Source organism: Hyla sarda, chromosome 8 (assembly GCF_029499605.1).
Source record: "Hyla sarda isolate aHylSar1 chromosome 8, aHylSar1.hap1, whole genome shotgun sequence".
Lineage (NCBI taxonomy): Eukaryota > Metazoa > Chordata > Amphibia > Anura > Hylidae > Hyla > Hyla sarda.
This window is the reverse complement of record NC_079196.1, coordinates 43,605,971-43,619,951: the sequence shown is the minus strand read 5'-3', so window position 1 is coordinate 43,619,951 and position 13,981 is coordinate 43,605,971. Positions and strand designations below refer to the sequence as shown.

At 43.4% G+C, this 13,981-nt stretch overlaps 1 protein-coding gene across 5 annotated transcripts in view; it reads left to right on the top strand.

Annotated features, from left to right (window-relative positions):
• KCNH7 (potassium voltage-gated channel subfamily H member 7) overlaps positions 1 to 13,981 on the top strand; it is a 467,074-nt gene that overhangs the window by 316,546 nt on the left and 136,547 nt on the right. For all 5 annotated transcript variants that reach the window (XM_056533460.1, XM_056533458.1, XM_056533456.1 and 2 more), the window contains one exon: positions 10,856 to 11,281. In XM_056533460.1, the coding sequence (XP_056389435.1) occupies positions 10,856 to 11,281 (426 nt within the window). The remainder of the gene's footprint in view (positions 1 to 10,855; positions 11,282 to 13,981) is intronic.

Genomic DNA, 13,981 nt, shown 5'->3' with positions numbered 1-13,981 from the left:
AGTTGTTCTTTTCTGTCTAAGTGCTCTCTGATGACACCTGTCTCGGGAACCGCCCAGAGTACAAGCAAATCCCCATAGCAAATGTATTCTGCTCTGTGCAGTTCCCGAGACAGACAGAGATGTCAGCAGAGAGCACTGTTGTCAGACAGAAAAGACCAACTCAACTTCAGAAGCTGATAATTATTAGAAGGATTAAGATGTTTTAATAGATGTAATTTACAAATCTGTTTAATTTTCTGGAGCCAGTTGATATATAAAAATATTTTTTTTCCTGGAATATGCCTTTAACCCCTTAACGACCACGGACGTAAATGTACGTCCTGGTTTGGCGGGACTTCCCGCACCAGGATGTACATTTACCTCCTGTGTATGACGGCGAGCATCAGAAGGGTGCTCGCGTCATACACTGCTGCTAGCAGCAGCCGGGGACCCGCCCGTAATGGTCGACATCCGCGATCGCGTGGATGTCCGCCATTAACCCCTCAGATACCGTGATCAATACAGATCACGGCATCTGCGGCATTGCGGTACTTTGATTGGATGATCGGATCACCCGCAGCGCTGCCGCAGTGATCCCATCATCCCGCATGGCGGACGGGGGTCCCCTCACCTGGCTCCGGCCGTATCCCGGGGTCTTCTGCTCTGGTCTGCGATCGAGCAGACCAGAGCAGAAGATCACCGATAATACTGAGCAGTGCTATGTCCTATACATAGCACTGCACAGTATTAGCAATCAAATGATTGCTATAGATAGTTCCATTTAGGGACATAAAAAGTGTTAAAAAAAAAGTTGAAACATGTAAAAATAAAAAGTAAAAAAAAAAAACATGAAAAATCCCCTCCCCAATAAAAATTTAAATTGTCTGTTTTTCCCATTTCACCCCCAAAAAGCGTCATTTTTTTTTAATAAACAAATTTGGTATCGCCACATGCGTAAATGTCCGAACTATCAAAATATAATGTAAATGACCCCGTACGGTGAATGGCGTAAACGCAAAAATGCTGCTTTTTTGTCCTATTTTATTCAAAAAAATTTATTAAAAATTATCTAAAAGTTTTATATATGCAAATGTGGTATCTAAAAAAGTACAGATGATGGCGCAAAAAATTAGCCCTCATACCACCCTATATACGGAAAAATGAAAAAGTTATAGATGGTCAAAATAGGGCGATTTTAGATGACTGATTTTGTACAAAAAGTTTTAGATTTTTTTTAAGCGGTACAAAAATATAAAAGTATCTAGCCATGGGTATCATTTTAATCGTATTGACCCACAGAATAAAGAACAAATATCATTTTTACCATCAATTGTACAGTGTGAAAACGAAATCCCCCAAAATGTGCAAAATTTTGGTTTTCATTTAAATTTCCTCCCTAAAATTATTATTTTTATTTTGGGGTTTGCCGTACATTTTATGGTAAAATGAGAGGTTTCATTACAAAGTACAATTGGTCATGCAAAAAACAAGTCCTTATATGGGTCTGTAGATGGAAATATAAAAGAGTTATGGATTTTAGAAGGCGAGGAGGAAGAAACGAAAACGCTAAAATAAAATTGGCCTGGTCCTTAAGGTGAAAATGGGCTTGGTCATTAAGGGGTTAATATTGCACATAGTAGAGATGGTCAAGAATCATCAGATGACTCTTTAACTGGAAAACATTGACTTGTTCCCTTAAAGGGGTACTCCACCTCTAGACATCTTGTCCCCTATCTAAAGGATAGGGGATAAGATGGCTGATCGCGGGGGTCCTGCTGCTGGGGACCCCCGTGATCTCGGCTGCAGCACCCCAGACATCCGGTGCGCAGAGTGAACTTCACTCCTTGCCGGATGGCTGGCGATGCAGGGGCAGAGGCTTGTGATGTCATGGCCTGCTTGTGACGTCACAGCCACAGCCCCTCAATGCAAGTCTATGGGAGGGGGCGTGACGGCAGCCACGCCCCCTCCCATAGACTTGCATTGAGGGGGCGTGGCTGGTGCAGCAGGGATATCGCGGGGGTCTTATCGACGGGACCCCCGGGATAGGATATCTAGGGGTGGAGTACCCCTTTAACTCCTGCGGCACACTCCTCTCCCAGTTCTGTTTCAATAAGCCCCGGACGGCCCCATAGACTTGCATTGTAAGTTTGTTTAGGTCACATGACCAGACGAGAACGCGCTAAGCAAAGACTTCCCCCTGTCTCGTTCTAGAACTTTTAAACCAGTAAATATTTAAGTTTTTTTTCAAAACTTTAAAGAAATAAGTATTGGGATTCCTTTAACTTTTTTGTTTTGTACATATTGGCCCAGAATGATCAAACTGTGTGAGAGAAAAAGTGGAGTCATTTTTCTACACCAACCAATCACAGCTCAGCTAACGAGCTGTGGTAAAGTGAAAGCTGAGCTGTGATTGGTCGCTGTGGGAAAATCCCTCCACTTTTTCTCTCACACAGATTGATAAATCTGGGCCATAATGTTCTGCATTCTTCCTGGTATTTCTCTTCTATTACTTTTCTTAGTGGTTTTCTTCCCTATGCCCATACATACTACAGGTACATTATAAATAATATGTTCTGTACTTTTTTTATAGGGCATGAATAAGGTAATTTTGTAATGAATGATTATGTCCTACCATTCATGTTAATTATGGTTCTGGAACAGATGGAAGTCTACACTTTCCTTCTCCATTCAAGACAGATAGGATTGATGAGAATGAGTATTTTATCAATGCATCACATCACAAAGGAATTTCACACTTTTGTGCACATTTGGTCGTTTATTTTCTTCAAGGTTCCCAGTGTGACAGTTCCTTAAACATGACAATTAGTTTAACAAATACAGAAAGTTCTCATTGAAATTGTCATGTCAATTAATTAAATACGTCGGCTAGTTAGCATATTGTCGCTGCTCGCTGTCAGATATTCTCTGATATTGCTTTACTTGAGTTTCCTAAAAGATGTTACAGCATTATAGTGGGGGAAAACAATAAAAACACAATTTTTCCATAAGAAAATAAGAAATGTCCCATTGGAATAACCACCTCATGTCAGATTATCAGAGTTTACATGTAGTTTTATCAGTCTTTATCGGGCTGTGTGAGCCGCTCAGTGTCCAAACTATGAATGAAGGAGCTGCCTCTCTCTCACAGCCGGAAATATCAGTAAGATCTGAATCACCAATAAACCGATGATAAGATACATCCAATCAGATATTTGTAAATACCTCTCCTCTGTCTCGGGTGGTCTCGGGACTCGCGGTGAAGGATGCTCCCTCACCATTTCCCAAGTGTTGCTAGGGGCCATGTGCGCACCCCGTATAGTCCCTGCGGCGGCTCCGGGACTCGCTATGCGGGACTCGCCCGCATGCGAGTCCCGGGCATCTCCTTACCTACTGCCGTCCCTGGAATTCCTGCTTCTGCGCTTCGCCGGCACTCGCATCCCCTTTCCTTAGGGTGCGCAAACGCCGGTGTTGCTAGATTTAAAGAGCCAGTACGCCCATAATTGGTTGTCTGCTGGTCGTACTCTATATTAGTCCGGCATCCCCCTATCATGGTGCTGGATTTTCGTGCTTTGTGCCCTAGAGAAAGCATTACCTTGTGTGTACCATTTTGTGTTCCTGACCTCCAGCCTGTGACCTGAACTTGCTCCTTTGCCGCCTGCCTCCTGACCTTGTCCCTGTGACCCGACTATGCTTCTTTGCTGCCTGCCTTCTGACCTGTGCTTTGTCCTGATCATGATATACCATCTGTGCCAAGTTACATCTGGGCAACCTGTGTGGACGGATCGTGCAACGACCTGGGTGCCGCCTCCAGCTGCAAGTCCATCCCACTTTGCGGTGGGCTCTGGTGAAAACCAGTGGCACCTTAGACAACGCTCCCTGGTATGGTTCAGCCATTATTCACACAGGACAGCAGATCCACTACTCTGCCGTCATGGTAAGACCGTTACAGCGGGAAGTGGAGATCGGCACCATGAGAACTGCAATGGAGGGAGGGGGGGGGGGATCAGTGGCTTGAGCACTACTAAAGACAAAACTTATTCTTCAGACAACAAACTTAACTTAACTATAAAGTCAATTGATAATCATAATGATTATTCCTGGAAATTATGGCTCAACTCTGCTTTAAACAGTGTAGCAACAATGCACAAGACAGTAACAATAAGATGCTACTTTCTGAGTCTTGAAAGTCATTAACCTCGGCTTTGTTGTAGAACACAAGAAAGTAAAACACGACAGGAGTCTTCAAGGACAGAGGTTTCACTCATCCTGTACAATTACCTCTATATTCAGCATGACTATTCCTATTTGACAACAATGAGGACTCTCACCAGATATTATTTGTTCTGCACATTATTCATTGGCCCTGAGGGGTATTTAAAGTGTTACCTTTTTTATTGTTCATATACTTTGGACACATTACAAACACATTAGATCCCTTTTGTCAATGTTCCAGTCCACCGAGCTGTCCAGTGCCAAATGTCTTATGAAACACTTGTTCATACCCCTGCTAGGTTCTGGCCGGATTTCAGCTGTTAGTGGCCAAAGTCCAAGGTTTACTTCAAGACAAGTCATTTAATAGAAGGCCCTCATTGTATCAGTTAGTCGCCTCTTGAGTACAAAGCAAAGAAAAATGTGTTGTAGATGGCTGAACAGTACGGACGACCTTGTAAGACAAGGCCAAAAAAAATAAAAAATCTACAGCAAAGAAACATAGTAATCTTAAAAAGAAAAAAAAAGGGAAAAAAAAAAAAAAAAAAAAAATATATATATATATATATAGAAGAACCAGTAGAGCAGCACTACCACAAAGATGAAGCATCAACTGGTGCCAGCAGTGGAATGTCCCGGCTCAGGGGGTCACATGGATATCCACAGCAAAAAGAAGGGTAATGCAGCACTCCAAGTAAGGTAAATGTGAATGAGGTTTATTGACCTGATATCAAAAAGCAACGTTTCAGCTGCCCGCTTGCAAGCGGGCAGCTGAAACGTTGCTTTTTGATGTCAGCTCAATAAACCTCATTCACATTTACCATATATATATATATGGGGTCACATGGATATCCACAGCAAAAATGGATATCCACAGCACATGGATATCCACAGCAAAAATGGATATCCACAGCAAAAAGAAGGGTAATGCAGCACTCCAAGTAAGGTAAATGTGAATGAGGTTTATTGACCTGATATCAAAAAGCAACGTTTCAGCTGCCCGCTTGCAAGCGGGCAGCTGAAACGTTGCTTTTTGATGTCAGCTCAATAAACCTCATTCACATTTACCATATATATATATATATATATATATATATATATATATATATATATGAACTAAACTAGCCCATTAAATTAGAATAATAAAGAACAAAAAGAGTGGAATAAAATAATTCACATCTACACTTATGCATATCATTTTTCGTTTTGTTGGTTATTTTTGTGTATTGTGTCAGAAATCAAGTTGATGAAAGAGGCTAACCCTGTTATTAAAGTGGACCTGTCACATTGAAAATACAGTCCAAACTGCAGGCAGCATGGAATATAGAACAGGAGCTGAGCAGATTGATACATACAGTGATCCCTCAACTTACAATGGCCTCAACATACAATAGTTTCAACATACAATGGTCTTTTCTGGATCATCGTAACTTGAAACCAGACTCAACATACAATGCTACAGACAGTCCAGATCTGTGAAACGTGTCAATGGCTGGAAGAACTGACCAAACAGAATGGACATTTTACTGGTAAAACACCTGTAGTACTGAAGTGTATGCACTGACTGGTGTCTGGTAGCGCCCCCTACAGTACAGGGAGGTATTACATGTTCTGTATACTTTACCTGTACCAGGGTTACCTGCTCCTTTGGACACCAGGTGAGGGCGGCTCCATTTTACTTTTTTTTAGGACATTGTATGTACTGTACAGGACCCTGAAGAAGTTGCCGTCCTCTACATAGACCAGTGTTTCCCAAGCAGGGTGCCCCCAGCTGTTGCAAAACTACAACTCCCAGCATGCCCGGACAGCTCCCAGCAGATCTTTCTTACTTTTATATGTAAGGATTTGCTTTATCTATATTAGTTATCTACTTATTTTTCTTTAATCCTCACTTTTTCCTATTTTTGGATGACATTTTGGTGCCTTTAGAACCAATTACCAGGTTTCCATAGAGTTATGGTCTCAACATACAATGGTTTCAACATACAATGGTCGTCCCGGAACCAAATAATATTTGTAACTTGAGGGACCACTGTATATAGTGTTATGGAAAAATTCTCATTTATTCATGTTAATCTCTGCTCATTCTGGACTTAGTAGTCAAATGGGCGGCCCTACTCAGTGATTGACACCTTTGTGTATAAATTTGCATATAGAGAGCAGTCAATCACTGAGTAGGGCCGCCCACATTACGACTTAGCCCAGAATGAGCAGAGATTTACATGAATAAATGACAAATTATCCTGGAACTTTCTCCATAAATCTATATATATATATATTGATCAGCTCCTCCTGCTCTATAACATGATGTCTGTAGATTGGACTGGATTTTCAACCTGATAGATTCTCCTGAACCGGTTAACGCCCCATGACATACTAGTACTAATGGTGCCATTATGGAAATATACCAAGGGCACAGGAGCCGAGCTTTCTCTATACCTGGTGGCTGCATGCTGCTTACAGCCTCCCCTAATAACTGGCAAAGAGCGATCTCCGATAAAGGCTATTTAACCCTATAGATGACACTTACAGTGCTGACAGCCCATCTTGTCAGTTATTTCAAAGGTGTACTCCGGTTGAAAAGATTTTATTTTATTTCTTTAAATCAACTGATGCCAGAAAGTTAAACAGATGTGTAAATTACTTTAATTTAAAAATCTTAACCCTTTAGATACTTATCAGCTGCTGTATGCTTCAGAGAAAGTTATGTAGTTCATTCCAGTCTGACCACACTGCTCTCTGCTGACACCTCTGTCCGTGTCAGGAACTGTCCAGAGCAGGAGAAAATCCCCATAGCAAACCTCTTCTGCTCTGGACAGTTCCTGACACGGACAGAGGTGTCAGCAGAGAGCACTGTGGTCAAACTGAAAAGAAATCCAAAAATAAAAGAACTTCCTGTAGAGCATACAGCAGCTGATAAGTACTGGAAGGATTAAGATTTTTAAATAGAAGTAATTTACAAATCTGTTTAACTTTCTGGCACCAGTTGATTTAAAAAAAATAGTTTTCCACTGGAGGAGAAAGAATGCTGAGGAAAGAATGAATGGGGCCTCGATGCAAATCTATGGGAGGGGGCATGACTGCTGTAACGCCCCCTCCCATAGACTTGCATTGAGGCGGTGGGACTCGACGTCATGAGGGGGCGGGGCTATGATGTATCGAGCTCCCGGCTCCAGCGTTCGGAACAGTTTGTTCCAAACGCTGAGCAGCGGAGTACCCCTTTAAAGTGAGGGAGAAAAAAAATTAAAATTGGTGTGCTCAAGGCAGTGAAGAAAAAGCATTTTTGCCTACTTGAAGCTGTGCTCTGTACATTCAGGAGCGTGCTTTACAGCAAGTACTAACCTAGTGGGAAGAAGGCCCTTTAAATCACTTATATTGCTGGTGGTTACCTAAACAGTGTGAAATTGTTGTAGTAATTTTAGGCTATTGCTGTTTCATGGAGCACTAACCACTAAGTACGGTACATTCCATGGAGGTAATGGATGTTTTCTCCTCCAACCCATTTTCGATGGTGGTGTTCCTAACAAATGGCATTTGCGCTCAGCTATTTTTTTTTTTTTTTACTTTTTTTGCCGTTAGAACATAACTTTAGAAGCTACTTTATACTATGCTGTATTATATTTTCTTCTTTATCATGAAATCAAGAGGTACAAATGCAACTATACACTCAGTTTGTTAAAAAGAAAAAATAAAGACTGATGCTGACCTTACAAAGGACGTTCTCCCTGAAACATGTACCTAATAAGTGGTTTTCATTAATATTTTCACCACCACCTCCAGCTGTGCAAAATGAGAGGAATATCTAGCACTCCAAATGATCCCATAAGATTTTGATTTATTCTAGTTCCTTTAAAAGCATGTTGATATAGAAGTTAGAAAACAGCTAAAGCTTGACGTGTTTCGGTGGTAACCCCTTAATCATAAGCGACCTGCTGTGCTCTGTACCAACAGGTCACATTGCATCTTGTATAGTAAATCAACCAGGATTCAGTGTCATGAAAAATCTTCTAATAACTTCCCATTTGAATATGTTATTTGTTAATATTATTAGTATTATATTATTTATCTTCAATAAGGTGGCGAAGCTGCATCTATAATAATAAATAAGGTCACAAATATGTTAAAGGTAATGTGTCATCAGAAAAGGATCTATTGTTTAATGCATGTTTTCATGTTAAAAATATTTTTAAGAATTTTTTTTTTTTTGTCCTTTTGGATTTACTTATTTTTTTGTTTCCTTTTGCAACATCACTGAAATCTTTTAGTTTCCCTTCTGGTCACTAAGCCTTATAATTAGCTGATACTTCATTTGAGATATATATATATATATATATATATATATATATATATATATATATATATATATATATATATATATATATATATATGTGTGTGTGTGTGTGTGTGTGTGTGTGTGTATGTATCAATTTCCCAGCTTAAAGGGGTTAAAGGGGTACTTCGCCCCTGGCATCTTATCCCCTATCCAAAGATGTTAGATCGCCGCGGTCCCGCTGCTGGTGACCACAGGGATCGCCACTGCGGCACCCCGCCATCATTACTGCACAGAGCGAGTTCGCTGTGTGCGTAATGACAGGCGATACAGGGGCCGGAGCAGCGTGACGTCATGGCTCTGCCACTCATGACATCATGGCCCGTCCCCTTAATGCAAGTCTATGGCAGGGGGAGTGGCGACCACTACGCCCCCTCCCATAGACTTGTATTGACGGGGGCGGGCCGTGACGTCACGAGGGGCAGAGCCGTGACGTAACGATGCTCCAGCCCCTGTATTGCCCGTCATTACGTGCAGAGCAATCTCGCTCTGCGCAGTAATGATAGCGCGGTGCTGCAGCAGTGATCCCCGGGGTCCCCAGCAGCGGGACCGCGGCAATCTGACATCTTATCCCCTATTCTTTGGATAGGAGATAAGATGTCTAGGGGCGGAGTACCCCTTTAACTTCCAAATGCGTTGAGATATTTTAATGAACTTTGTACACATGTTACTTATATGTCAACTAAAAATATTTAGCACCACCTGGTCTGTTTGGGATATGGAAGTTTGGGATTTAGAAGTTTGGTTTATTGGCACACGCAGCAGTATTTACTGTTGCCATAAATAATGGCAGAGCCAAAGTATTTATACTTTCAGCTACATCAACTAAAAATATATTTGAGTTAAATTAACCCTAACCCCCCCCCCCAATACAAATTTTTTTTTTCTGTAGTCCCATGCAAGTCTATGAGACTTCGGGAAAATCTCCTGATTGTGTTATTCTCAGGCTGTAGACATTGTTCTGGACTTTTAAACATCCTGACGACTGTCTGGTGGGCATGTGCAATTAATAATTAGTGCTAGGAATGGTATAGGAGAACGGGATATTAGGTTATAGTATAAGAACTAGAGAAGTCTGGATATGAGGACGAGATATCAGGACAGGATATGAGGTCATGGTATGAGGACGAAATATGAGGTGGGATATGAGGACAGGATATGAGGTCAGGATATGAGGATGAGATATAAGGTGGGATATGAGGTCATGGTATGAGGACGAAATATGAGGTGGGATATGAGGTCGGGATATAAGGTTGGGATATGAGGTCGGGATATGAGGATGGGATATGAGGACGGGATATGAGAATGGGATATGAGGACGGGATATGAGAACGGGATATGAGGATGTGATATGAGAATGGGATATGAGGACGGCATATGAGGATGGGATATGAGGACGGGATATGAGGATGGGATATGAGGACGGCATATGAGGTGGGATATGAGGACGTGATATGAGGATTGGATATGAGGAAGGGATATGAGGATGGGATATGAGGACGGGATATGAGGACAGGATATGAGGATGGGATATGAGGACGGGATATGAGGACAGGATATGAGGATGGGATATGAGGACGGGATATGAGGACAGGATATGAGGTGGGATATGAGGACGAGATATGAGGATGGGATATGAGGTCTTGGTATGAGGATGAGATATGAGGTCGGAATAAAAAGTCGGGATATAAGGTCAACATATGAGGTCGGGATATGGGAATGGTATATATGGTCAGAATATGAGAACGGGATATGAAAACAAAGAATGTTGTAAAACAAAAATAAGTCTGACCTATTGATCCCCAGCTTCCCCCATCTTGATGCATTCTGGGTCCCCCACCAATCGGTCCTTCATGGTCCTTTTCAACACAAGTTGCAGTTGTTGCCAGCTATCACTTAGCTGCAGTGATCACTTGTCCTGCCTCAAGAGGGACCAGGAAGCAGCAACTGACAGGGGACCAAGGGATTTATCGGGACTGAGCAGTAAGATCAACAATGAATTATTTATTTTACAATGATGGAAGACTTTTTTGAAAAATAAAATAAAATCACTAGACTAGACAATGCCTTTATCTCATCTATATTCTTTTTGGCTCCTCCCAAATGTAAAAAAAAATCTTAATTGACCTTTGTGTGTTTCTAAATATGAAGATTTTGCTTGTACATTTGACAAAGAACATTGAACAAGATTCCAAAATGTGTTTCCTCTAGAGAGCGGTTGAATATGCCAGTGATATAGTTATAATGGATTATATAAAAATAAAAAAAAGTCAGCTTTTATGGTAATACAAGGCAATACACCTTCCCTAATTGTCATCTCCAATGATATCTCCACAGGTCCTGTCGTTGGGAGCCGACGTCTTGCCGGAATACAAACTTCAAACGCCTCGTATGAATAAGTTTACGATATTGCACTATAGCCCGTTCAAAGCCGTGTGGGACTGGTTGATTTTGTTGCTTGTTATATACACCGCCATTTTCACACCCTACTCAGCTGCCTTCTTACTGAACGACGTAGAGGAGCAGAAGAGGCGAACGTGTGGATATTCCTGCAACCCCCTGAATGTCGTAGACCTAATGGTAGATATCATGTTTATTATCGATATTCTCATAAACTTCCGGACCACGTACGTCAATCTGAATGAAGAAGTCGTCAGCGATCCTGCAAAAATAGCAATTCATTACTTTAAAGGCTGGTTCCTAATAGATATGGTCGCGGCCATACCATTCGATCTGTTGATTTTTGGATCTGGCTCCGATGAGGTGAGGAAATATTAGAAATATGACTTATTTTAGAGTTATTTTGTAACTTTTGGGTCTTGGGAAATTATAACACTGAAGAGTCCACTCATTAGGGCAGTGTTTCCCAACCAGGGTGCCTCCAGCTGTTGCAAAACTACAACTCCCAGCATGCCCGGACAGCCGTTGGCTGTCCGGGCATGTTGGGAGTTGTAGTTTTGCAACAGCAGGAGGCACCCTGGTCGGGGAACACTGCATTCGGTGGAATATAGCTCTTATTGGTATGAGAAGCTACTGGTGTCTGCACATTTGCTCTTCGAATAAGCTATAGCTGTACATGGCAGACATTCAGTTTAGTGATGAGCGGCAGGGGCCATATTCAAATTCATTTTTGCCAATAAAGTGACGATTATTCGTCCTATGTTCGCGAAATTCGCATATTCGCTATGCTTGTTCACTTTTTTTTCCATGCGAAAATTCGCATAAAAATTTGCATGTGAAAAAAAAATATTCATCATTACGAATATATAGCACTATGTTCTAAATATTCACGAAATCTCAAACTGAGGATATTCGCGATAAAAATTCACATTACGAATATTTGTGCTCAACACTTATTCAGTTCAATAGGTGACCGAGTAATGTGTGGTTCGGCTAAGTCCTCCAAAGGGAGAAGTACTCTTTGCTGTGGCTCTCTACTCAAAGGTGTTATCCTACCCTTAAAGGGGTATTCCAGGAAAAAAAAAATTATATATATATATATATATATATATATATATAAAACAGATTTCTAAATTACTTCTATTAAAATATCTTAATCCTTCCAGTACTTATCAGCTGTTGGAGTTGAGTTGTTGTTACGCCGAGCGCTCCGGGTCCCCGCTCCTCCCCGGAGCGCTCGCTACACTTCCCTCACTGCAGCGCCCCGGTCGGTTCCACGGACCCGGGGCGCTGCGTTACCACCTCCGGCCGGGATGCGATTCGCGATGCGGGTAGCGCCCGCTCGCGATGCGCACCCCGGCTCCCGTACCTTACTCGCTCCCCGTCAGTTCTGTCCCGGCGCGCACGGCCCCGCTCCCTAGGGCGCGCGCGCGCCGGGTCTTTGCGATTTAAAGGGCCACTGCACCGCTGATTGGTGCAGTGGTTCCAATTAGTGTTTACACCTGTGCACTTCCCTATATCACCTCACTTCCCCTTCACTCCCTCGCCGGATCTTGTTGCCCTAGTGCCAGTGAAAGCGTTCCTTGTGTGTTCCTTGCCTGTGATTCCAGACCTTCTGCCGTTGCCCCTGACTACGATCCTTGCTGCCTGCCCCGACCTTCTGCTACGTCCGACCTTGCTTCTGTCTACTCCCTTGTACCGCGCCTATCTTCAGCAGCCAGAGAGGTTGAGCCGTTGCTAGGGGATACGACCTGGTCACTACCGCCGCAGCAAGACCATCCCGCTTTGCGGCGGGCTCTGGTGAAAACCAGTAGTGACTTAGAACCGATCCTCTAGCACGGTCCACGCCAATCCCTCTCTGGCACAGAGGATCCACTACCTGCCAGCCGGCATCGTGACAGTAGATCCGGCCATGGATCCCGCTGAAGTTCCTCTGCCAGTTGTCGCTGACCTCACCACGGTGGTCGCCCAGCAGTCACAACAGATTGCGCAACAAGGCCAACAGCTGTCTCAACTGACTGTTATGCTACAACAGTTACTACCACAGCTCCAGCAATCATCTCCTCCGCCAGCTCCTGTACCTCCTCCGCAGCGAGTGGCCGCTTCTGGAATACGACTATCCTTGCCGGATAAATTTGATGGGGACCCTAAGTTTTGCCGTGGCTTTCTTTCCCAATGTTCATTACACTTGGAGATGATGTCGGACCAGTTCCCCACTGAAAGGTCTAAGGTGGCTTTCGTAGTCAGCCTGCTGTCTGGAAAAGCCCTGGCTTGGGCCACACCGCTCTGGGACCGCAATGACCCCGTCACTGCCTCTGTACACTCCTTCTTCTCGGAAATTCGAAGTGTCTTTGAGGAACCTGCCCGAGCCTCTTCTGCTGAGACTGCCCTGTTGAACCTGGTCCAGGGTAATTCTTCCGTTGGCGAGTATGCCGTACAGTTCCGTACCCTTGCTTCAGAATTATCCTGGAATAATGAGGCACTCTGCGCGACCTTTAAAAAAGGCCTATCCAGCAACATTAAAGATGTTCTGGCCGCACGAGAAATCCCTGCTAACCTACATGAACTCATCCATCTTGCCACTCGCATTGACATGCGTTTTTCCGAACGGCGTCAGGAGCTCCGCCAGGATATGGACTCTGTTCGCACGAGGCGTTTCTTCTCCCCGGCTCCTCTCTCCTCTGGTCCCCTGCAATCTGTTCCTGTGCCTCCCGCCGTGGAGGCTATGCAGGTCGACCGGTCTCGCCTGACACCCCAAGAGAGGACACGACGCCGCATGGAGAGTCTCTGCCTGTACTGTGCTAGTACCGAACACTTCCTGAAGGATTGTCCTATCCGTCCTCCCCGCCTGGAAAGACGTCCGCTGACTCCGCACAAAGGTGAGACAGTCCTTGATGTCTACTCTGCTTCTCCACGTCTTACTGTGCCTGTGCGGATGTCTGCCTCTGCCTTCTCCTTCTCTGCTGTGGCCTTCTTGGACTCTGGATCTGCAGGAAATTTCATCTTAGCCTCTCTCGTCAACAAGTTCAACATCCCGGTGACCAGTCTCGCCAGACCCCTCTA